General features: G+C 48.2%; 1 protein-coding gene across 9 annotated transcripts in view; it reads left to right on the top strand.

Moving 5' to 3' along the window:
- Positions 1-25,385, top strand: part of Tarbp1 (TAR (HIV-1) RNA binding protein 1) — a 49,280-nt gene that overhangs the window by 10,974 nt on the left and 12,921 nt on the right. For 6 of the 9 annotated variants that reach the window (XR_009225667.1, XM_058575049.1, XM_046432152.1 and 3 more), the window contains 16 exons: positions 19-116; positions 2,288-2,423; positions 2,930-3,026; positions 3,282-3,371; positions 8,480-8,618; positions 10,631-10,730; positions 11,449-11,621; positions 15,648-15,745; positions 18,498-18,659; positions 19,711-19,904; positions 20,628-20,889; positions 20,976-21,164; positions 22,353-22,540; positions 22,704-22,775; positions 24,213-24,333; positions 25,027-25,137. Coding sequence is in view for 8 of the 9 variants with exons in the window: in XM_058575049.1 (XP_058431032.1) it covers positions 19-116; positions 2,288-2,423; positions 2,930-3,026; positions 3,282-3,371; positions 8,480-8,618; positions 10,631-10,730; positions 11,449-11,621; positions 15,648-15,745; positions 18,498-18,659; positions 19,711-19,904; positions 20,628-20,889; positions 20,976-21,164; positions 22,353-22,540; positions 22,704-22,775; positions 24,213-24,333; positions 25,027-25,137 (2,230 nt within the window). In the remaining variant the exon portion in view is untranslated. The remainder of the gene's footprint in view (positions 1-18; positions 117-2,287; positions 2,424-2,929; positions 3,027-3,281; positions 3,372-8,479; positions 8,619-10,630; positions 10,731-11,448; positions 11,622-15,647; positions 15,746-18,497; positions 18,660-19,710; positions 19,905-20,627; positions 20,890-20,975; positions 21,165-22,352; positions 22,541-22,703; positions 22,776-24,212; positions 24,334-25,026; positions 25,138-25,385) is intronic. The other 3 variants (XM_058575050.1, XM_046432153.1, XM_058575051.1) reach the window with 2 other exon arrangements.

The raw sequence follows: 25,385 nt of genomic DNA on the forward strand, positions 1-25,385 counted from the left end.
TCCCTTCTTTGTCTGTAGGTCCCCAGGCCAGCTGGTAGGAAGTGGTTCTCCATTGGGATTAAAGTTACAGAAGTTTTTAGTCACTTATGTTTCTCTTCTTCCAGAAGAAATAAAGAGTATGTGTCAGAAAAGAGGTTTTTCAACTTTCAAACACTTTACCTGTTTCTTGATATTATCAGCTTGCTGGTGTGAGCACTGCCATGTTACCTGTCATTGGTGCTCTCTAGGACGAGCCACGGGTCACGGTCACCCAGGATCTGTCTAAGCCAGCAGGTGCTCTGCCTTGGCAGATATGGCACTGGGGTGCTGGGATGATCAGCCTTTGAGAGATGGGGGTGCTGTGCTTGGTGGTCTTCTGTGACCTTCCGCTCTTCAGTTCAAGATTAGTGAACTGTATGGAACAAAGACAGGCCCTGGTTGTAAGGAACACTTATGAACAGAATATCCATTGTGTCCGTTGTCCTGCAGTAGACACTGGCTTAGAAAGATAAGAAAGAATACATGTGTTTTACAGGAGACCTGTGTCCTAGAAGCCACCCTCCACTCAGATTGGAGGTTTGCTCTTCTTTCCAAGGAAGTGAGCGGTAGCAGGCGCAGGTACCGTGGGCGTCCCTGATGGAGCAGCCGGATGCTGTGCTTTCAGGTCCTTCCTTCAGTCCTGCTCCGTGAGCTAGAAGGTGACCCAGGCTGTGGGATCCTTATTTGTCCTTTGTAGTTAATCTGCAAGCCAGGTGACCAGATGACCAATGATATTCTCAGTTCAAAACTCAGGAGAAAGGGAAACACGGTCTGTTTCGGTCATTATTAGAAGTTTACAGAAAGTCAGTGGTTTCGCTTGCTTTTTTAAAACAGATGGAGAATTCAGTTTGGAGCCCTGCTTTAGTTGTAGTGTCTGGCCTCCAGCCACCCGCATGGGCCACACCCCAGTGCCACCAGGGGGGGTCAGGGTGCCTGGCATTTATGGCTCAGCTGGGCTTGGTAAGTCCATGGGATGAGCATGAGGCACCTCACTGTCTCCTGGCGTCGTGAGTGAGGGTTGGCCATACCCTGAGGTTTCATGAACTTGGTCAGTGTGCCCACAAGAGAGTTGAAATCTTTGGTCACGGTTCTTGGTGATTTTTTTTTTTTTTTTTTTGCAGTCACAGTTTCTGTGAATATATCTAGTTTTGTGTTGGTTACTTTAGAAGATATGAAATACATATAACCCCTATGGGCAATTCCGAGCTTTCTTAAAGTCCTTCTGCAGTGCTGATCTGAGAAAATGATGACTGTCACTAAGTGCATGGCCCTAGGGCCTTGGCTGACCCCCCTCAGTCCAGAGGAGAAGGAAGGAAAGCACCATCCCTGAGTCTTGGGAGAGAAGTGTCGGAGTCCAGGGAAGCAGAACAGGTCCACGAGGAAGGTGTACTGTTGAGGCCAGGGTCAAGCCGGCCTCCTGCTCCTGCCAACTGAAGCCTTACTGCTAGTTTTTTCAAAAAGTATACCTGCATGGCGACTCACATCTCCACGGTGCCATGGGTCTCATCGTCCTAGATAGGAAGGAAACGGAAAGAATGCGGAATCTTTCTTTTTTTTTTTTAAGCAACAACAGCTTCATTGAAATTCTCAGTGGCCCTTTCACAGGCTCGGTCCTGTGTTGTTAGTTAACCAACAAGTGTGGTTGGTTGTCCTCACACTTGTACGACCGCCATCCTGATTCCAGAGTGTTCCATCAGCCCCAAAGCAACCTCCATGCCGGTAGCAGCCCTCCCTTTCTCCCTCCCACAGCTCCCGGCAGCCGCCAGCCACTCTGCTGCTGTAGCTGGACCCGTGGGGCAAAGTGTCCCCTCTCCCTGAGCCATGTTTCCGAGTTTCATGCAGGTGTTACCCTTCCTGCCTGTGGCTGGCTCATGCCGCCATGTGGGCAGTGCCCATCTTGTCCATCCCCTAGTTTGCTGGCAGTCACTCGTGTGGTTTGTGCCTGTTATTCTTGGTTCTCTTGGACCAGAAACCAACATTCTTGGTTGTTCCTGGAAGTGGAGTTGTGGAGTCACAGGGTGCGTCGATGGTGTCTTGGGGAAGCCCACTCTATGCGGGTGGCTGCTCCGTTGGCACGCCCGCCCATGATGTGCACAGGTCCAGACTCCATGCCCCCCGGGTGCCCTCCAGGTCTCTGGAGCCCGCCACCTTGCTGTCCCCGCAGGTGTGGAGTCACCCTTGGGGTGGCATTGCGTTTCCCTCGTACCTTAGGGCACTGAGTGTCTTCCTGGTGCTCTTTGGCAAAGACGCCCTTTCCCCCTTCTTCCAGGTGGCTTTCTGCTCAGGTTTCTTCAGAAGATGACAAGCAGGCACTGGTGTGCGGTTCCTGTGCTCTTTCTGTCCAGGGCTCTGGCAAGTGTCCCACGGTGCAAGGCCCTGGGCGTGGAAGGGCTGTTGGCCCTCAGGTACAGGACTGTTCGTTTGCCTTTTCTGTCCGTGTTTTTCTCTGTCCTCTAGTCTAAAGCATGTGGCTCAGTCAATGATTTCACTCTATGTAGTTGAGCTCACTTTGTTTCATGAATTACTAATTTTAAACGGGTACAAGATACGTGTTCTTGGACTTTGACCATTTTAAGGCCAGCAAGATTTTTTTTTATTGGTAAGTATGAAACTAAAGATAAAATATCAATGGATAATATTGATTAGAGTGTGTTTCAAAAAATGTAAAATTCATACTTTAAAAGCGTCTTTATTTTTAGTCTTATTTTTAGAAGAGATTTGTTTCATACTGAAATTGAACTCTAATGGGAAAAAAAACAGCTCTGAGGTTCTGTTGACCTTGACTTTCCTCATTAGCAGTTGTAAAATTATATCAGTAGTCACTGATGGTCAGCATTATCTTTGGAGTGTGGGAAGGGCTGCCCTGTTTCTAGGTGGCGGGTGTGGAAGGGTCCTCTTTGTTTGGTGGCAGGGACGTTCTTCGGTGCACCATGGTCACACACCAGGTCCTGCTGCGGGGTGCGGCACAGTGCTATTTACTTCAGGCGGCCCTGCGTTTGGTGGACGTGGTAAGTGACCCTCCATATTCCCTTTGTGGGTCTGTTTCAGGGCGTGGTTGTGGACAGGAGTAGCAGCCTGGCCCAGCATCTTCAACAGGGTGTGGCTCCGCAGGCCCTGGGAACTTTGGTGAATTTACCCTGTCCTGGGGATGGGAGGCCTGTGTGCAGAGTGATTAACTGGAGATGCTCTACCTTAACCAGGTCACGTGGTGATCACCCATTCACTAACAAATACTAAACAGTACTCTTCAAACTCCTGCCTAGGAGCAAGTGTCCCTTGGCGACGTCTCTGCGCTCCTCGTGTCTCTGAGACAGGAGGAGTCCTTAGGACGAGGAACTATGCTGTGGGCAGAGGTAAGACCGCACTTGAGCGCTTCAATGCTTTATAAACTCACTTTCTAACTGAATTTGCTTCTGACTATTCATGTAGGATGCCAGGATCATGCCAGGATCAACCTGTGGCCTGCCAGCAGGGACTCTGTGGCTCTGTGTGTGGTCCTCTAGTGGAGCTGGGGCTGCAGGGGAGCTGGGAGGGTCCCTGACCAGGTGCCATGAGGATTGGGCCACATCAGTCCCCACAGCATGAGCAGCAGGGACAACTCTCAGTTCTCTCAGGTAGTGGCCTCTGCCTGACGTTGGGGTCATTGGTAATTCTCCTGACTCTGGGTCCTAGTGTTAGACTCCCTCCTCCCCTGCATGGCCCAGACTACTGGGAAGCTGCCCTTCGAGAGGACAAGTCCTTGACCTTCCTGGCCTGGAAGCCCTGCTGCCGCTCTGACCACCTCTGTTTTCAGGGGACTCTGCAGGGCTCGACTGCTGCCACCGCCTCTTTTTTTTTTAATGGGACTTAATTCACACTATTAATTTACTGATTTTAGCTCTTATTTATTATATACTTGCTTGAGTTCTACCTTTTTTAAGGGTAGGAGCCATATATTTAAAACATGTCTGTTCAGTGCCTAAGAGACCACTGAGGAGGAGTGATTTCCTTTTGAGGGCCGTTGTGACCATCATTTATGGAAAGGAATGAGGGACCTGCCTGGTTGGTGTGACAGGAGGTGTGACACACCTGCCTCGGGTGCAGGAGGATGAGTTGATCCCAGCGTGTGGCAGAGGAATGAAGGAGGGCTTTAAACACTAAGAACTTACTCTTTTAATTGCGATGCAACTAATTATATGGAATTAGAAAAAATATAGAACCATATAAATAAAACAAAACCACCTGTAATGTTTGTTGTCAAACTGAATCCATATATTTTGGTTTGTTCCTTAATTTTATTTCCCATGAACATATGTACTCTTTCTTGCTTTTTGTTTAAGTGTTTTTTGGTTTTTTTTTTTGTTACCAGAGGTTAAACTCAAGGGTACTCAACCATTGAGTCACATTCTCAGCACTTTTTTGTATTTATTTAGAGACAGGGTCTCACTGAATTGCTTAGTGCCTCGCTTTTGCTAAGGCCAGCTTTGAACTCATGATCCTCCTGCCTCAGCCTCCCGAGCCACTGGGATTGCAGGTGTGTGCCACTGTGCCTGGCTAATCGTGTATTTTTAAAAAGATGTATTAATATATTGTTACATAAAATATTCCTACAGTAATTAAGATTGTACCATTTTGAATTTTATTTTTTGTTTTCATGTATCTGAGTATTTTGGCATGTTGCTAATAATCTTGTGATATTTAAAAATTCAGTTGATGAAATATTTTGGTTTTTAATCAGCTCTCCATTGGACTGGCTGCAGTTTTTGCTCTCATAAACACACTGAGTGTGGCACTTTCCCACAGGCTTTGACCTATTTACACCTCTCTAGAGGGTGGGTTCGCAGGATTGGCACTGCTGGGTCTCAGCATCTTAAGATTCTTGCAGGACAGAGGGGAGCCTGGGGGTCTGGAGGTGCGTGTTCACGTTACCACACAGCCCGCAGGCCTGCACGCCTCCCCCTGGGAGCTCTCACCTCTGGTAGATGAGCATGGTACTTGCCGTTGTCATTTGTCTCTCTCTGATACCTCATGTTTTCGACACTGTCATGCTTCTTATTTTTCATATAGCCTCTGTGAATTGTCTGTTTCCATCCTTCCTGCATTTTCTTTTAGGGGTTTTAGTGTTGTTTTTTTTTTCTATTTGAATAAATGCTTTTTTTTTTTTTTTTTTTATATTGAGGGTATTGGTAAGTTATATATCTTGCAAATAACTTTTCTTAGTTTGTTTTTATACACTCAGCTTCGCCTGCCTGACTAGGTAATGAATCTCCATGGTTTGAAGACTGAAATCACTGGCCAGGAGCATCTTGCTGGTCTTGCTCTTCTGCCCTGCCTATCCCTAAAGAAGTGGTAGCCTCTGATGCAAACTCTGTGTGCCACCCTTCAGACTTTAAAAGCGCCTTCATGAGTTTTGGTCAGCATGCAGAGGCCTTTCTCACACTGTGCATGTATAGTGTCCCCTGGGTCCTTGTGCTCTCTTCTTTCAGCTCCCCCCCCCACCCCCCCCAATTGCTGGACTCCTGTGTTGACCAGTCTTTGCTTTTACAGAGAAGGCTGCCTGGGTGATCTTGTTGTTCACTTCTGCACATCTGCCTGTAGGACAGGTTCTTAGGAGTGGGATTGCTGGTAAGGGAAGTGCATATGTGGTTCTGGGGGTACGGCCATGTGTCCCCCATGAATGTGTGTTAGTTTTTTTAACCACAGATAGAGTGGCTGAAGATAGCATGTGTTTGTTCTTACTCACTGCTGGGGCTTAGTCAATTTCATGGGCTGAAACCAAGGTTCTCAGGGAGAACCGTCTCCTCACCCCAGCTTCTAGAGCTGCAGCCCTTCCCCTCCCAGCCCAGCAGCCCAGCACCTTCAGATTTCTGGCGTTCATGAGAGCCAGGGGGTCCTCAGGTAATGCAGGGCTCCTTCCTGGAATCCTCCACTGAGTGATGGCCTGAGACCCTTTTCCCAGAAGGTGACATTCACGGTTTCCAGGGATAAGGGTACTGCTGTGCCATCCACTGCAGACTGCTTGGATTTTGCTTTGGACACTTGAACTTTCTCCAGGCTAGTGGGAGAGAAAGGTCATCTCGGTGTGATTTTGTGTCTGTTGAGGTTGGACACTTCTTCATCTTGTTTTAATTATTAAATTTTTTTTTTAAGTAGGAAAATTTTAAAACCCTTAAAGAGTCTAACAGCTTTCATGTATCTGTCACCATACAGTGCCATCACTACTATGGCCAGTTTTCTTCACCTAGGACCTCCCTTTTCTTTCTTCCTCTTAATTATTCTGAGTCTAATCCTATCAGATTCTATTTCCTCTATAAGTATTTTGGCCTGTATTGCTAAAAGATAAGGCCTAAGAATAGCCCCTCACACCTAAAAAACTTGAGTGAGGGGCAGTGGTTTATTTCAAATACCCAGTAAACGAGTCTCCTGTCCTTAGGTCCAATAGTTGAAGTTTCTCTTCAGGTGTCCCCATAGGCCTCGCCCTGCAGTTGGCGGGTCTGGTTTGCACACTGTGGGCTCTAGTCCACCTGAGTTCATCTTGCCATCTGTGTGAGCCTGAGGTGGGAGTGGGAAAGCGCATGTGTGGCTTTGAACTTGTGACCTCCTGCCTCAGCCTCTGACCCCCTGGGATAACAGGCCTTTCTGTTTTATGTTTTTTGTTTGTTTGTTTGTTTTTGTTTTAATTAAGGATCCAGGTCTTTATTTGCTCCACTTAATTTTGGGTTCTGTAATTCATTCACATCTGCTTCCGTCCTCCTCCTCCTCTCACTTTCCTGTAGCTGGCTTTGCTGATCTCCTGATGCCTTGAATTCATTTACTGAGGACTATTTACCACCCTCCTCTGTACATGAGGCACTCTGCCAGGCAGCAATAGAAACATGGTGGCTGTCCTTGGATGCTTATAGTTTGGTGGCTTGTGGTTAAACCCAAATTTTATTCTATTTTTTTTTTGTTTTGTTTAATAATGAAAGTACTTATATACTCAATCAGTACATGTTTATGTATTGAATTGTCTATGTGGCTATAACAAAATACCTGAGACTGTGTACTTTACAGAGGTCTTTAGGCCCACAGTGCTGGTGGCTGGAGGGTCCAGACAGCATGGTTCTGACATTCTGAAGAGGCCCCTCTGTCTGTTAGAACATGGTAGAGGAATGGAAAGGGAGCTGGCCCAGGCAGAAGGGCCATATCTGTGCAATGGCTTTGCTATATGACTGCCTGCTGTCATGAGAACCCACTCCATGAGATTGGCACCAATGAAGCCTTGCTGATTGGCCATCTTCCATTGAGTCCTACTCTTAGAGTTCCTACCCTCTCAGGGCTGCCCCGGTGGGGTCCTCCCTTGCTTCTGTCACAGGAACCCTTGTTGCACATTCAGGCCACACCCGCAGCCTGGCCTGAGTGTCTCTGGCCGTACCCTTGACTCTGTTATGTATTATTATTATTATGTCAACAATCTAGTTATTTTGCCTCTTTACATGTAATTTTGGATGACCTTAACAGATGCAAAAAAATTTTTTAGATGATTTAAAAGGGAGATTGATTACATAATATTTTCATTTTTTTTTTTTTTTTTTTTTTTGTACCAGGAGTTGACTCAGGGGCTCTTAAACACTGAGCCACATCCCCAGCTCTTTTTTATTTTTTATTTTTAAAGATAGGGTCTCACTGTGTTGCTTAGGGCCTTGCTGAGTTGTTGAGGCTGGCTTCGAACTTGTGATCCTCCTGCCTCAGCCTGTGACCCTCTGGGATAACAGGCGTGTGCCACCACGTCAGGCTACTTCCTTCATATTTGAACTCATTTATTGAAGTGTACATGAAGAAAGACACTGTAAAAACATATTTAAGTTCGCATTTAAATTCATATTGATTAATGTTCAAATTCACAGTTACATCTGATCCGAGATTAATTGTGAAATCCTGTGACTTTTATTTTTGCCGGACTTCTAAGAATTGTAATGGAGTAGGGCTGCAATGGCATTTCTCTTTTAAATCAGTATTTTTTAATATGTATACATGGTAGAATAAGCTTGTGAGAAAGGTAGGAAACTTTAGGTACAACTTCTATTTCATCAACTCTTACATTCTTTCAAAAGTAAAAGTTCTTATTTTCTTATAGGAAGCTGGAATGAGTCTTAATTTTTGATTGTGATTTGTTTTATATAATGTGCTATTTTGTATAAAGACATTGTTTAAGAATGCTTTCTTGGAAGGTATATTTTGTGTGGGACAATTCGTTGTTAGTGGTACAGACACTGTTGTGCCAGGTGGTCAGCCGAGTCTCACGCTGAGCCACCAGCTGTATGCACAGTGCATGTAGACTGTACGCAGTCCTGCGCTGTCCCCTGAGAGTGTCACGGGGCTGTTGTACTGAGGACTTAACGTTCAGTTTATTGTGGAAGAAAGAAGCTGGCTTAGGGACACCAGCGAGGCTGTGTTCAGGTAGGGTTTTGAAACAAGCCATCCATTCCGTGTCCCCTCCCAGCTCTGCGACTGGCTGCGTGGGAACGAGCGGTACTTCAGGCAGCCCTCTGCCAGTGGCTCCCAGGGCCTACAGGAGGCATCCTTGACCACATATGTGAAGAACCTCATCCAGGAGTATGTGAGGTCCCCTGCCTGGGAAGGTGAGTCTGAGGGCTGTGTGTGGACCGAGCCAGATGCTTTCCAAGAGTGCTTCACTGGCCTCTCAGATTCTGATTTGCTGAACTTGAATTTCAGTCAGATCAAGTGAGTCGCAGAAGTTCTGCCCCCCGTTTGCACTTCAGCTGTTCTGAGACTTGTGATGTCACATTATTTCAGATTTCCAGAAGCTGCTGAGTCACCACAGTAGGAATTGGACACAAAGACACTTTAGTTTTCATTAATAATTTCTATTTCTCACATATGGTAATTTTTCCCCCATATTTTTTGTGGCTGTGTTGTAGCTGAACATAGCGGTGGGATCTGTCATCACACAGTGTGACAACGTGATGTGGCTAGTTCCCTCCCCAGTGTTCCTTCCCTTCCTCCCTCCCTCCTCCCCCTCTCCTACACTGGTCTCCCTTCCATTTTGATGACCCTTCCCCCCTTTTCCTTTTCCTCTCTGGCTTCTGCACATGAGAGAAAACATGTGACCCTTGATGGTTGGAGTTGACTCATTTCACTTAGCACGGTGGTCTCAAGTCTGTCCATTTTCCTGCAGGTGACATGATTTCATTCTTCTTTATAGCTGAATAAAATTCTGGTGTGTATACCACACGTTTTTCATCCATTGCAGGATCCCTAGGCTGGTCCTGCAGTTTGACTACTAAGTGGATTAATTTATTCTACAGCACTGATCCTGGGAGCTAGATGTATAGATGTGTTTTGGAATTTGTGTAATGGAAAATACGTGGATACAGATTGATGTTTCTTGTTTTCAGAATTTCCCTTTAGCATGCACTGATTACAAGAAACAGTTTTAGAGAAAACTTTTTTTGAAAGGATGGTATTGTTAATTTTTTCTTTTTATCACATACTTAGTGAAGGCCAGGATCTGGTCTGTGTGTTTGCATGCTGGGGATCAAGCCCAGGCTTTGCAGGTGCCTGGCAGGCCCTCTGCCACAGAGCTGCATCCCCAGCCACTGAAGAGCAGTTTTATAAAGACCCCTTCTTTGGGGATAGTATGAGAGAAGGAGTCTTGGCAGGCTCATTAATTAGAATTCTTTTTATATTTCTAATGCTTCCCCTTCATTAATGTCATTAGTGATAATTTGGTAAAATTGCATCTTTGAATTTAACTGTGTCTTAAATTTCCTTTGTTTCAAACCAACTCATTCATTTGCTGATTTTTCTAATTTGATCATGGAATAGGTCTTAAATGATCAGATAATTATCCTTTCAGCATGCATGAGTTTATCTTTCTTGGAACATTTCTCTCTGTTGTGCCTTTCCTTGAGAAAAGAGGTGGGTGGAGGCCTGCAGCCTGGCCTTCGGGCCTCTGCTCTGCCTCCCCTCTGCCTCCTCTGGCTTCTCCTGTCCTCTTTCACAGTGTCTCTGGGGAAATATTTTCAAATGCTAATTTCTATCTTAAGCATTTTCCCTCATTCTTGTGTGGGTTGCCTTCAGAGGCTTCCTGGAGGACAGACTCCTCTGCTGGGCTCCTGGGTGTCCTGATCCCACCTGTTCCTGTGGGGCCATGGGGGTGTGCTGGGCGTGCTGTGTCCTGGAACGGGCAGGCCCTCCCCTTGCAGAGCCCTGGCTGCTCTCCTTGTCTGGAGGTCTTGTTTCCCACCGAGCTGGTCCTTCTCAGCTGTCCAGTCAGCTCCTCTTCAGGGAGCCTGCTCTTGCTGCCCTCCAGGGCAGTGCTCTGCTGCGGCACCTGCTCCTCTTCTCGGGGCTCTGGTTCTGTGTCCTTCGTAGTGTGTGATTGCGGCTTTCCTCTCGTGCTGCCTGTAGGTTCCCAGGTATGGGGACCATGGTGTGGTCAGTGTGCGGCACGCAGCACACGTGCAGCTTGGTTTTGTTTTCACGAGCACGTGATACTGACCCTCGGGGGCCATGGCTGTTGCTCTACTATAAACATGAGAAGGCACTGTCACTTAGCTGTTTTGCCTCTGAAGCAGCATCTCTGAAGGGTTTTGTTAATGTCTTGCAAACCTTGACTTCTGTCCCTCAGCAGGAGAAGGCAGCCTCGTGCCTGATGGGCTGGAGGCCCGGCTGACGGCTACAATGGTCTTGCTGGCGGTGGATGTGGAAGCAAAGAAGGCCCAAAACAGGTAATGGACCTGGTGACAAGAACACCCATCAGATGTCTGACGCGTGTTCAGGCTCTTCAGTGCCTCCTGTAGAGCTGGTCCCAGAGTGTCCCAGGACTGGGCCACGATATTGGTAACACACCGAAGTGTTTAAAATTAACAGCCAGTACATAGGAAAGGGGACTTACTGGTGCTTTTAGGTTTCTAAGTTAAACACTAAATTAAATTTAACATTTTAATGTTTAATTAGAGAAGGTAAAAACCCCTGGTTTTCTACCAGCATTAGAGGATTGGGCTGTGGGAGGCCAGCGTAAGATTGGGGGGAGGCATTACTGGATCTGACTCCTTTGTAAAATACATAATTTTAAAAAAATGATAATAAGGATAAAGCCACGTCAATTTTTTTTGTACTTTTTAAACACATCTGCTCTTCTTGACTAGTTTGTGTCTTGCTTCTCTGTGTCATGGAAGCAGGCCCTCAGGATGACTTATACCTAAGTTGGTACAGGTTCCCCAGGGCCTGGGGGTGGTAGCCGTGGACCTGCCCTGTGCTTTCTGCTCTAGAGAATCACTATACTTGAGAAAGTAGAGACTGAGAGATTCACTGTGGGTACTGGGTGCTTGGTCATCCATAGGGTGACCTTGTGTGTGACTCGGCCAACCAACCCCCAGAGTACAGATGGGAAATAACCCCTGTGCTTTGGAGGTGGTTGACTTGGGCATGTTTTTTCACGTGTAGTGGAAAGCAGAGGACACAGAATGTGTTGGGGCTGTTCTTGGATCCCCTGCTGGGAGCCCTGGTGAAGTTCAGTACAAACGCCTACGTGCCGGTGCCGAAGACCGACCGGTGTCTGCAGCTGCTGCTGACGTTGTTGCACACATGCATGTTGAGAGGCTCCGGCGCCCAGGAGGGTGAGGACCGTGTCCTGCTCAGTGGGCGCTGCATTCAGGAGAAGGAGAGCATCTCCTGGGGGGTGTGGGCATCAGGGAGCTGGGGCTCCAGTGAGTGACAGGTACTGGTCGCGCTGCGTGTTTAAGTGTTTCATTTGCTTTTTAAAAAAATGTATGCTTTTGCTCATTAATTTCCAGACCACTGAAAATGGTCACTCTGTCACATCTGGTTAGCAGGGTCCGTTTCCAGTTGCCACCAAGCCAGATGTTGTGGGAAGCAGGAGGCTGAGGCGTGAATGAGGGGGTGATCCTGTACTTGCTTTGCTTCCAATGGTGTAGGAAACACATGGTGTGGGTGAAGGCACCGAGCACACTGCTCTGCTCCAGCTAAGATGTATGGGCGAGCGGAGACCACGTGGCCTTCAGAGATGAGAGTTTTGATGTGTGAACCTCAGCTTTCAACCTTTTCTGACCAATTGCATTTGTAATTTTAGAAACTTGCTATTTAAAAATTCATTGGTATTAAGTTAGTGATATTGATATGATTAGATTTGAATGCATGTTTATGAAATAGAGTCTAGTATCAAAATTTTGGTATCCTCTCTAATAGGAGCAAAACCAGCTGCTGTGAACAGTCACTTGTCAGATTTTTGGCTCCTTCAGAGAATTGGTTTGGATCCTTTCAACATGTCCTGACAGTGACTGTCCTTGGGTTTTCAGTGCTGGGTGGGGTCACGTGCCTTTGAAAACTCCTGGCAATGCTCGATACAAGTGAGCGTGTGGGGTCATGTGTCCTGGACGCACAGTGACGGCCCAGCCTGGGCCCCGGGCCCGCCCTGGGCGAGCTAGCCTGCTGCTCCTCAGGCCCCCTCCACGACCCTGCTTTGGCTTTTCCTTTTTGCCTGCATGCAGTTTGGAAAAGGTTTTTCCCACATATGCTTGGTGCTCTTTAATGACACTGATGTTCTTTTAAAACCACTTTATGGAGGTGTGATTGAGATGTTAAAAAGCTGTACAATTTCATGGGCTTGGGGTGTGTCGCACCCAGGGAGCCACCCCACTTAGGCCACAGAAGTACCCGGCACCCCCAGGTTTCCTCTGCCCTGCCATTGTCTGTGACGGGAGCACTGTGCAGTGCTGACCCTGCACACGGCAGGTGTGGGACACAGCCAGGGGACTCCGGAGCCATTTCAGGCTCAGAACTGTGGCTTGAAGCCAGAGCCCAGGCTGGGGCGTCTTGTTTCATGGCTTGTCTCTTGCTCTGCGGGCTTCTCGCTCTCTTCTCCCTCATCACTTTGCACTGAGCATGTTGGTGCTGCTGGTGTCGTGGGGACTCATCACTGAGGCCCAAGGAAGGAGCCTTTTCCCGCTGTTCTTGCTGTACCTTTGCAGTTTGGGGTCTCCTGTCTGAGCCTGCGGGCGTCTTGGTTGGTTTCTTCAGGGTGAGGAGGGGGCATTCTCATGAGTTTCCTTCTCCGGCAGGAGGCGCTCAGGCTTTATCACATTTGGGAAGTTTTGTGTTTTTTTTTTTTTTAAGTCAAATACTTTTTTAGCACCACACCTCACCAGTGTGGAAGACAGAACTCTCCCAGCGGCCTGGTGGCAGTGTCCTTAGAGACTGGCCCCCTGGGCACGCCTGGGTTTGACTCTGCGGCTTCCTTTTCCCCATCTGAGGCTTTATAGAAACGGCGTCTTTGGATTCGAATTCACGTGGTAGATTTTCTTCTGACTTCTATTTAGATCATTGTATTTGAAGCGGATTTCTTACAGACGGCATGTGGTAAGGGCCTGATTTTTTAATCTATCCTGATAGTCTCTCTTTTAATTAATGTAAATCATTTGCATTTCTTTATATTTTTCATTTTTTTTTTCTCCTTCATTGCCCAGATTGGCCCCTGGCTCCTGGGCCCATGTGGTACTCTCACCTCAGCCTCCTGAGGAGCGGGGATTCTGGGCTCATGCCACTGGGCAGGGCTGCCCATTTGCTTTTGATCTAATCATTTTTGTGTCAGGATTTAGGTCCATCACTTTATTTTTTGTATTCTGTTTATTTCCCTTCTGTTTTTAAATTTTTTTTCTTTCCTTTCTTATAGCTTCTTTTGGTCAATTTGAATATTACGATGTTTTGTATTCCATTTCAGTTTGTCCTACTATTGTGTTTATGCTAAATGTTCAGCTATTTTAGTGCTTGCTGTAGAATTACAATGTACATACTTTCTGTAGTCTACTTAGAATTAATATTTAATCACTTGAAGTGAATATAGGAATTTCCCACCTTATTTAGGCTCCTTCCCACTCCCATCCCCTTTACAGTTGCCTCCTATTTACGTTTGTGCAGAGCTGTTTCAGACGACGTTATCTTTGCTTTCAGTCATCAGCCATTTTAAAGAACTCGAGAAAAGAAGCTGCCATTCACTGGTGCTTGCAGGTTTCCTTTGCTCTCCTTCCATTCTTGATGTTCAGGTGTCCCTGTGGCATTGAAGCCCTTTTGTTTGAAAAGCTTCCTGTAGTATTTCTTTTGGAACACTTTGTTGGCAATGAATAATACTAGTTTTCCTTCATCTGAGGATCTCTCTGTTTCACCTCCTAAAGGATACTTTTGCTGGGTATAACTTTGAAGGTTTGACAGATCTTACCTTTCAGCAGATTGAATTGTCAAGCTGCTGGCCTCTGGCCCCTAGGGTGGTTCAGAATCTCCCCTCCTATGTTATTTCTCTCTGCTTCCAGCATTACTGCTTCATCCCCAGTTTTTAGCATGTGGTTAGGTGTCTGGGCAGGAGTCCTTTAAGGAGGGGTGGTTATCCTTTTGAAATTCCTGACCTCCTTCAGTCTGTAGATTTATATCCTTTATCACATTTTAGGAAGTTTTATTTGTTTGTTTGTTCGTTTGTGTTTAAGTCAAATACTTTTTCAGCACCACACTATTCCTCTTGTCCTTCTGGGTCCCTGATGGCATGAGTGATAGATCAACTTTGTTATTACCCCACGGGCATCTGAGAGTCTATCTTTTTTTGTTTTTAGGTATTTTTCTGTCTGTTTCTCAGATTGTATATTTTTAGTGACTTATTTTTAAGTTCATTGACTCCTGTCTCTTCTTTTATTTCAGTTATTATACTTCCTAGTCTTCAAGATTTCTGTATCTCTTTGATTTATCTGCTGAGACTTTCTGTTTCACTTGTTTAAAGAGTGTTCTGTTTGCTTGAAGAAGCATTTTTATAAGAGCTGCTTTAATAGTTTCGTATGGTCTGTAGATTGTCCTTCCTGTGAGCTGAGACTCTGTGGTTTCCTGGGAAAGTTCTCCATTTTACCCTTGCTGTTTTGACTGTCATGGTCTGGGACCATGGGTCTCATTTGAGTCCTGCTGCAAATGCTGCTTTTGCTCAGCAGCCATTTGATCCAGGAAGATCCTGGCCTCGTGTTGTTACCCAGCTCTTGTGGGTGCTGATTCTACCCCTCAAAGTGCTCTCTGGAGCTGCCCCTCACCTGTCTCATCCTGTGGCCCTGCTGGGGCTGGGCTGTGAGGTGTCCGTTGGTCGGTGCTGGAGTCTGTGGTGTGCGGTGCAGCGCCTGCTGCGGGTGAGCAGGAGCACAGAGCTTAGTGGCCACTTCCCGGGCTCCTCCTCTCTGCAGCCTCCCGAACACTGGCTCTCCACTTCCCAGGTCTCTCTGTTCATCCTCTGACTAGCTCACTGCGGCCCTTGCTGCACTGCTTTCCTGCTGCTCCTGGGTCTGTTGCAATCATAGATGAGCAGAAGGAGGTTTCAGGGGGCTCCCTGACCATTAGGGTCACTTCTTTCTGGATTGTGTGCTGCCCTGAGGATGTGTGAGCATTTTCCCTAGGCCCACAGCTGCATTCAGTGTTCTGGGGCGTGTCCCTGGCCATTCTGCCGAGGGCTGTCCCTCTTTGGTGATGGTTTGGGTATAGATGTCCCTGGGGCAGGAGTGACCACAGGAAAACACTGTCAGTTAAGGTTACCCCAGGTCGTACTGATGTTCTGTTCCAAGACGCTTGCTTCTGTCATTGTAGCCAGATGCTTTTCCCTACAGATGAGGTGTCCATACTTCTGCAGAGCCTCCTCATGTCCGCCTCAGAGAGTGTGTCCGAGTTCATTCTCAGGAGACTCACCATGGACGAGCTCCGCACCGTGAGTAACCTGCCTGTACTTCCTTTCATGTTCCCATTGGCAGTCATTGTACTAACCCGAGGAGAAAAATTGCCTTCACATGATAGTTTCTGAAGAAGCAGCAGAAACGGACTTTGGAGCTTCCTGTCCCCCTTCCATTGGTGTCATGGTCTGTGACCTGGCCACTTATGTAGCTCCTCTGAGCCTCAGTTTCCTCACCTGACAAATGGAGACAGTACACCTATCTACTTCCCAGGGCTTCAGGGAAGTCGTTTTAGGTGGTGCGTAGTGGTTGAGGTACTCCACATTCAGTGCACATCTGGTTTGGCAGGTTTTGTTGGGACCAGGGCGTTGGTTATTTTTTTTAGCTCTGTTGGTTGTTCTGAGCCACAGGGAGGCTTAGGAACGGTGAGTTTGGACTCACGCTGCTCTGTGATCGCTGTGTCTTTGCTCTCCCTGTATTCCAAAGAGTGGGTTCTTTCCAGGACATCTAAAAATAGTAGAGTTTTTTCCCTTTCAGGAATAGTCTGAAAAATAATCGATTTTATAGAAACATCCATTTTTGTTGTTGTTTGACACCTGTTGGGACAAATGTTGAAGTAAATTAAAGCTTAGGTTGCCAAGAAAGTGAGAAAATGTACTTACTTAAAGGACTTTTATTTCAGAGTCCAGTTAATCACTTTCCAGTGTGAACAAGTGTGAAAAAGTAGACAAACAGGTTTGGTAGGTAGGCCCAAGGGTTTGTGGCACAGAGCTGGGGGTGGTGTTTACCCACAGCTGTAATTCACGCCCACGTCTGCATTTCCAAAGGGCATTTAATGAGGCAGCAATAGTATTATAAGTTTTGCACTAATATGATTTTACTATCCTCAGTATTATTATTACCATTTTAGGATTTTTAAATTTTTTTTTGGACAAGAGCCTTTTATTTTTATTATAAATATTTATTTTTTAGTTTTAGGTGGACACAATATCTTTGTTTTATATTTATGTGGTGCTGAGGATCAAACCCAGTGCCTCATGCATGCTAGGTGAGCACTCTCCCTCTGAGACACAACCCCAGCCCCATATTTTTACCTTTTTATTATTGGAAATTTTCAAACATACACAGAAGACCTGTCATGCACCCTTTACATAACCTAAATGTTTTTGTTTGGATTGCAAGCTAAAAATAACTTGAGAAAGGGAAGGCTTAATGTTATTTTCTTTTACTCACAAAGATTTTTAAAAAGTCAACTCTCTTTATGATAGTGCTGAAGTCTTTTGAGAATTTACTCTTTAATAAACCAGGTGTTACCTTACCAATGAAGTGGGAGCTCAGAGCTCAGTGGATGCCCTGCTGTCTCCTGTCCCCATCCCCATGGCTCGGTCCTGCACTGCCTGGTGTCACAACAGTTCTTGGGTGTCTCATGACCGAATGAGGTCACGAGGTGGCCTCCTAACAGGGCTACTATGGAAGGGTGACCATCTGCGATGGTACACGTAGCCCTGCGTGGAGGAGGACAGGGCTGGCAGACGGGGCAGCTGTGCAACTGCCTGCTAGATATGCCCGCCTGTGCCCGGGACCCAGGCTGCTCCTGACCTCCCTCGCCCACAGCACTGGGCAGCCCCCAATCACTCCTGTGCTATTGGCAGGGTGTTGTGCTGCCGGTCTTTTCTGGATTTTCAGCCCCCCTCCCTGCCCCTCGCTGCCCAGGCCCTCTCAGTCCCACACCTTCCACCCCCGTGAGCTCTGTGTGGACTTCACCCTGTTCTAATCTGGCATTTATCTCAGTAGGACAGACATGATGAGATTGTCTGTGACTGCCCTGTCCTAACCCTAGCCAATAGGTCCCTGTCTGTTGACGTGATCCTTGGCATGTGGGCTGTTTCTGGCCACCTCTAGACTGTTGCCCATCCTTACTGACGGTGAATCCTGCTCCCGATTCCCCTGAGCCCCTGGTTCCCTTTCTTTGTGGAATGTCCATCCTCTGCTGTGTGGACTTTGGAGCTGGTGCTCTCCAGAGCTGGGCACTGCCCCTCTTCTCGTCCCAAGTTGCAGCTGCACAGGAGGCCCTGTCTCCAGCCTGCACTGCCCTCTGCCCCCCACATTGGGCAGCTCAAGTAGAGGTTCTCTGGTGTGCCTGTCGAGAGCCAAAGCCCCTGTCATTCCTCCTTGGGAGCTTCTCCAGGCCCCTTCCCAGAGGAAGCACCGGACCCTGCCACTGTTGCGCCAGCACCCGTTCCACTCCTCGTCCTTTATTCTGCAGCACATGTGACAACTGTTTCCTCCGTGGAACTGCTTCCCGGGACCCAGCAAAGCGCCAGACAGTTGCTCAGTGGAAACAGATTAGATTGACTGGTGTTTCTGTGCTGTGGAGGCTTCTTGTGGTGCACAGAGTCTGCTGGGTTGAAATAATGACTAAGGCCACCACTTTCTCTCATTTCATTGTTTTAAAACCCTGTGATGGACAGGTGTTGCTGGCTACCTGTAGCTAAGGACGCTGGGCCTGAGGAGGTGAGGTAGCTGGCCCCAGGGTGCAGAGCTGGTGTGTGAGCCTCGTGTTCTTACCTTGAACACAGCACGGCAGTCCCGTGCACATAGCTTGGCAGGACATCGTCTCGTTTGGGTGTGGGGACAGATGATGCCCTTGCTGGTGAAGTGGGCTGACAATCGCGTGCAGTCGGTGTGCGCAGGGCCTGGGAGGCTACAGGGAGACCCGCCTGTCCTGCTTGTGTGTCCACACTGCTGCAAGCCAGCCTGTGCCCGCATGTATTTTAACACTTGTCCTAGGTTTCAGATCTCGACCGTTGCCACTTGTACCTGATGGTCTTAACTGAGCTCATACATCTCCAGCTGAAGTTGGGGTGGAAAGCGGGTGCCCCTATCTGCAGAGTTATTTCTCCTTTGAAGAATGCATGCATTCGGCACCTTCAGGAGACCGATAGTGGACAGGTAATCTCTTAGACTAAAGTTTTGTTGACAAGGCACACTGGGAATGCATGTTCTCTTGTTATGCAGTATTTTGAAGTCACAGAAAATATTTGCTGAGACTTAGTTGTTAAAATAGTGCCTGCAGGTGACAGTACTATGGAAGCCAAGCCCTTGTCCCAGAGCAGTGGAGTGCTGGCCCTGGCAAGCAGCCAGCATGGGCTGAGACCACACAGAGCCCACCATTGCTGGCATGGGTCTCAGGTGCTGCAATCCAGGGCCGAGGGAGGCCAGAGCACACTGGCCTGTCCCCTGCAGCAGCCCATCCAGGCCCTGCAGATGCCGCTCCACACAGTGCTCCAGCTCCCAACCCTGGAGCCTCCAGGATCCTCTGACCTCAGCCTCCCACCTTCTGTAGGCACTCACCCCTTGGTTAGAGGTTTCAGGCTCCTGAACTCACTGCTAGGTCACCATCTTGACTTTCTCTGTGTAAAGCAGCCAGGCCATCTTAGTCCCTACCTCATGTTCATGCCTGTGGAGCCCCAGGTGTTCTGCATGAAATAATCCAGTTGTGTGACACTTTACAGAGCCCTGTAGAGTAGATCCCATCATTGTCCCCAGTTCACAGGTGGGGAAACCCGGGCGTGACCTGTCCTCACCGGTGCTGCTGATAGTGCAGGCCTTGGCACTGTGGTCCCGGGCCCGGCTCTTGTCTGCTGTGCCCGTGGCTGACCAAGGGAAGGACTTGCGATTTGGACTCTTTTAAAAAAAAAAAAAAAAAAAAATCATGCATCAGTGTATAGCAGAAGAAGACTTCGCCCTGGGAGTGGGTGCAGACGCAAGTGGGCAGGAAGGGGTTGTGGGGCACCAGCCCTGGTGTGTGCTGCTGCCACTCGAGGTCACCGTCTTCCTCCTCTGGAGCGCTGCCTTTTCACTGCCTGTCAGGAGCAGTGGTGCCGCTGGGTGGTGGGTGTTGGTTTCCTTTTGTTTCCCCATGTCCAGCTGCTGGGGGGCAGGGGTTTGGGAGCCTGGCAGCAGAGGTCCTCACTGGGGGCTTGCTTCTCTGTCCTTGCAGGAGCCCACACTTGCTCGTCAGATCCAGAGAGTGACTAGCATGGCCACCTTGGCCAGGGTGTGTGAGGCAATTGATCTGCAGCCTGCCCTGCAGCAGGAGTCCCTGAACACGGGGCCCCTGGAAAGGTTCCTTTCCACTCTTCCGTTTAACCAAACTCTGCAGAAGCCCTGTGCAGAGGACCCGGAGAGCAGCAGGTGGGTCCAGGCACCTCCAACCCACCTCTGCTCTCATCGAGGTGACGGGAGAGTGCCCACAGTGCCAGGGTGCTGTGGGATGGGTGGGGGGCTTCTTCTGGGGTGAACATATCTGTCACGTGTTGATTTCTGCATTTAGTTCCCAGGGACTTGTGTAAAGTTGTGAAAGTGTCTACTTTCAGGTAGTTGGAAAATAGGTTTATGAGGTTGCCTGTGTGTAAGAAGACACCATGTTTGATGATGACTGTGTTTGTCTTAGTTTTCTGTTGCTATAACAAAATACCTGAGACTGGGAAGTTTATGGAGTTTATTTTGGCTTGTGGCTCTGGAAATTGGAAAGCCTAAGAACATGGTGTGGGTGCATGCTGGGCCCCATGCTGCCGTACCAATGGCAGAGAGATCAGAAGAGCACAGAGATGTAGACCAGAGAGCACGAGGGCAGCCTCGCTGCGGGGACCTATGTGCGGTCACCAGTCCAGTTCCTCGAGAGGAAGAACTTGCTCCCAGGCTGGGAGCAGCACTGGTCCACTCATGAGCTCTGAGAGGACCCCATGCCTCTCCCCCCACCTCCCTGCTGACCAAGGAGCCACCCGTGGGTTTTGCTGGGGACAGACCACACACAGACCACAGCGTCTGTGTCCCCTTCATAAGGACAGCAAACTGCATGTGAAAGAAACGGAGACTGGGTTGCCGAAGTGTGGCATGGTGACGCGGGTCTTTCAGTTTTTTTGAGGAGTCATCGTCTTGCCAAGGATGGGGGAAGATTGTAGCCCAGTATGTCCACGATCAGTGGGTCTGCCTCTCTTTCTTGTTGAGACGGTGCCACCCCCTTGAGCCAGCCGCAGAAGAGGACAAGCTGGAGCCCTCACTGCCCTCTGTGCGTACACCAGCACAGACCCTGTGTGCTGCACTGGATGCCCTCTCCATTCTGCCCTCTGACCAGGTCTCACCAGTGTTCTGCTGCATGAAGGCTCTGGTCCCCCAGGTGAGCAAGTGGCATGACCCAGAGTGGCAGGGTGTGAGCGTGGGTCCCAGGCTAAGTGCTCCGTCGCCCCCATCTCCCTCCCCCAGCTGCTGACCTCATCTGAGTCGCTCTGTGTGGAGTCTTTCGACGTGGCCTGGAGAGTCCTGACCTCCTTGAGCAACACCCAGCTGACGTTCTGGCCCAACTTGAGAGCTTTCGTTCAGTTTGTTTTTGATGATACCATTCTCGCCACCGCTGCGAAAACCAAGGGCCAGGCATATTTCAGGATAAAAGAGGTGACTTTCTCTTTTTAATGCATGTGACATGGGACACGGGGGAGGAGTGGTATGTGTGTGATTGCTGGTTGACTGAGGCGTGACCATGAGTCCAGCATGTGTTCCTGAGCCCGGAATTGTCGTGGGATGAAGAAACCTGACTCACTGCCTCACCAGCGTGTTTGGTTCACACAGTGTTGGAATCCTGAATAAGCTGGTCACTTGGGAATTGGGGAATCTGCCTGAAAACCTAGGTGTCCCTTCTCAAGGGACACTGTGACCTGGTGGCACATTCCAACAGGACAGCTAGCGCCTGGCGTTTAGCTGGGCTGCCCTGCACTCCCACCTCTCCCTGGGGAATGGAAGGCAGGCACTACCTATCTGTGTTGTCCTGCTGGGATTTCCTTGGAGAAATACTCCGCTGGATCTGATCTAGCAGAAGGTCTCTCTGGGCTCAGGGAGGAGTGCTTGTCTAGCATATGTGAGGGCCTAGGTTCAATTCCCAAAAACAAAAATGTAAAAAGACTCTGGCTCAGAGAGTTCTCACCAGCCCTCTGCCCACAGACTGCACATCCACAGGTTCAGCCAACAGTAGGTTTAAAAGATCTGAGAAAATCTGCATGTGTACTGAACACACGGATGTTTTTCTTGCCGTTGTTCCCTGAACAGGAGAGTGTAACCTGTTTGTGTGGCATTTACATTGTATTGGGCATCATCGGTAACCTGTGCTGATGCCTGGTGCGCAGAGGGTGAGCACAGGGACAGCAGAGGCTGCACCAGCATTGCACAGTGGGGCCTGTAGCGCATCCTGCCAGGGTTCTGGCGTCCCCTGCTCAAGGCCCTGTCCTGCATGGGGGTCCTGGCTGCCTCAGGCAGAGCCAGGCCAGTGGCCAAATTTGAAGGGAATCCAACAGCACAGTGAGGTGTCTCCCCCATCCTGCTCCCTGGGGCACTTGTTTCCCTGAGTTCTGAACGAGTATCCTCATCAGCAAATTTTATATATCTTTATTATTGAGAAATGAAAAATTAGCATTCTGGGATTATTGACCATTTTGCAAAGTTATTCTAAAAGTAATGAATTTTAAATTTTTTATACTAGTCATGATTCTGTTGACACTGTCATTAGAATCCATTCAAGTAACAGTTTTTAGCAACTTATTTTATTTAAACTCAGTCCAAGGATAAAGTCACCATTTTATTTTGTTTCAGATTATGTACAAGATCATTGAAATGTCTGCTGTAAAAACTGGGGTCTTCAATACACTGATGAGTCACTGCTGCCGGTCATGGCTGGCGTCTGCCAGAGACCCCCAGGGGTCTCTGTCCAGCGCCAGGCACTACAGCGAACTCATCCTAGAGGCGTGTATGTTTGGAACTGTGTTCAGACGTGATCAGAGGTAAAGTGCTGTCGATGCAGCTCGTCCTGATGTCCCGTTACCTGTGTGGGTACAAGTCTTTGCTCTGAGGCGTTAGAAGACTGTAGAGCATTAGTCGCTTTTTTGGACTTTGGGTTTCTTTTTTTAATCTAAACTTGATTTTTCTCCCTTTTCTTATGGAAAGACTTATTCAGGATGTACAGGCCTTCATAGAGAGTCTGGGACATGACTGTGCAACCAATGTTGTCATGGAGAGGTAAGTGTGGCAGGTCCCTGTGTGTTAGCATGCGTGGGGGACACCAGGTTTAGTACCAGACGGCAGTTGTGCTGTGTTTGTCAGAGTTGATAAATGATATCTACTCTGGGACAAGCTGTGGAGCAAGGCCTCAATGGCACATCAGAAACTGCACCTGGGTAGAGCACTTGCCTGGCACTGGTGAGGTCCTGGGTTCTATCCCCAGTACCATGAAGAAAAAATAGAGAAGGAAAAATCATCTTTCTTGCTAATGTATTTACTTCACAGGTTTCGACATTTTCTAAAATTTAATCAGCTTTTAAAAATGGAGCGCAAAGTCTAGTGTCAGTGAGCAAGTGGTGTTGGAGAATATAAAGGCCCAGCCCCTCCTCTGGGTGCCTGGGTAGCCGTCAGTCTAAATCCTTTATTCCTCACATCTTTCTTTTTTTTGTGAATGTATCAATTATTCAGGTTCACCATTTTGACAGGTCAAAATGTTATATGCAAAAACAGAAGCACCCACAGAGCAGCCTGGGTGCTGGGACCACGCCTGCATAACAATTAGAGGTGTGATTGACATGTCGGAGACGAGTGTGCCCAGCTACGCTGGATGCGTGTGGGCCTGGGCTGCAGGGTTTTGATCTTTGTGATGAGATTCTTGTCTGACCTTTTACCTGACTTTTTTGGAGACCATGAAACGTTTTTTCCAAGTTTCTGTGTTCCCAGGGCTTTCCAGTACTTATGTGTTTACAAAGGAGATGACTAAGTGTATCTTTTGCTCGGATCCTGAGCTTCGGACACCCCGCGGTGGCTGTGTAGTTGTCTGGAGCAGGCGTTGCCCTGAGTGGCTGCGGTGCTGTGTCATCAGCTACTCGTGCTCAAGTGTCTGGTTCTTTTCACTTTTGTTCAGCACAATGATAGGTGGGGCTTCGGGCCCGTTCTTGCCAGGCCCATGGATTTCTGCTCCACAGCTGCTTTGCTGTTAAAATGGCATCCACTCATGTTATAACTTAAAATGCAATGTGGAAATGCCGCTAACAACTTCACCTAATTTATCTTTCTGCGTTTGGAGACTGAAAGCATGGGACGTGCAGGATATGTGTCTGCCTTATTGGAGATGCACATGTCTTTGTGCCCATGGTGACCCATAACTGTGTTGCTTCAAAGAGTGGAGCTTCTTGGGTCTCCAGCAGGTCCCTCTGTCTACAGAGGAGATGTGACTGGCCAGCTGGATGGGTGGTACTGGGTCACACCTGGTGGGCACACTCCCGCTGGTGTGTTCCTTGTTACCTTCTGCTGTTCCTGAATTAGAAGTGTTGTCATTAAGCATGTGCCACTTGATCTTAGATGACTTTGGGGAGGATTTGATATTTATCATGGCATTTTGAAACTAACAGTTAATGTATTTTTCTGTTTGTTTAAAACATAGTAACATAGTTCACCATTCCATGTTTTTAGTACTAAAAAGGAAGACTGTTATGTGAGGGTCTGTGCCATCAAATTCCTGTGTCTGTTAGACGGCTCGAACACGGCCCACAAGTCATTCATGGAGGATCTTGCAATCAAGCTGTTGGACAAAGTAAATATGCTTTATTTCTCTTTGTTTTTAACAAGTGAAAAGTCCAGCATTACTCTGTTTCTAGATATTTTGTACCAGGAGAAAGCATGAGGTTGGCATTCTGTGTTCTTAGCTGAGTGTTGGCTGTCACTATCCCACTTCGGGTGGGTTCCTGGAGCCTACTGATGGCCACTGTGTTTACAGTGCTGTATGCACATGGTGTTCTGTGGAGCAAGTGGCCTGGACAGATGCATGCCGGGAGGCAGCAGGTATGCTCTCAGGTGGAACAAGATATACTGAGACGCGTGGTCAGCTGTGCAGACGGGCTCCAGGAAGGCTCCTGCAAGGGACATCTGGGCTGAGCTCTGGATGAAACCTGCCAGGTGGGAGGGCATGAGGACAGGATGAAAAAGCAAGCGCCGTGTGCAGGAAGGTCTTTTGGAGTCCACTGTTGGCGGCCACCACGACAAAGGGCATGCAGCAAAGTGACAGGAATGGGGATGTAGGGAGAATGGCGGAGGGGAAGTGGAGTGAGCTGAGGCCACGTAGGTGCTTTAGGAGTCTGCTCTCATTCCGTGTCTTTCTTACTTTCCTAACTGCTTTTGGAGGGACAAAGACCTCTGTGCCCAGAACCTCTTCAGTTCGAAGTTTCCTGGTCTGTTCTCGGTAGTCTCGAGCCCCTCCTTGGTCTAACGCTGCCTTCCCTGCCCCCAGGACAAGCAGGTGAACCAGTCTAGAGCCCGCTACTACCAGAATTCTCTCCAGCACCGGGTGAAGAATCGGATATGGCAGGTGCTGCTCACGCTGTTCCCCAGGTTTGACCAGGTACTGCTGGCTTCACACTGTCACTCACATGAGCATCTCTCAGAGTGACCCGGGAAACCTGAGTGGGCCCATCTGCTTAGAGGTCCACTTCCTGCGTGGACTAGAAGTTCCCAAGAGGCTCCAGCAGAGGCGTCCGTGAGCGGGTTCTTAGGGACCAGCCGGCAGTGGTTTGCATGACCTCACTTCAGGTTTTTCCTTCACCTTTCAAAGTAGCATTTTAATTGCTAACGTCTCCTCTGCCATTTGGT

This window comes from Marmota monax, unplaced genomic scaffold (genome assembly GCF_021218885.2).
Source record: "Marmota monax isolate L192 unplaced genomic scaffold, Marmota_monax_Labrador192_F-V1.1 WCK01_AAM20220418_F8-fsc00071, whole genome shotgun sequence".
Classification (NCBI taxonomy): domain Eukaryota; kingdom Metazoa; phylum Chordata; class Mammalia; order Rodentia; family Sciuridae; genus Marmota; species Marmota monax.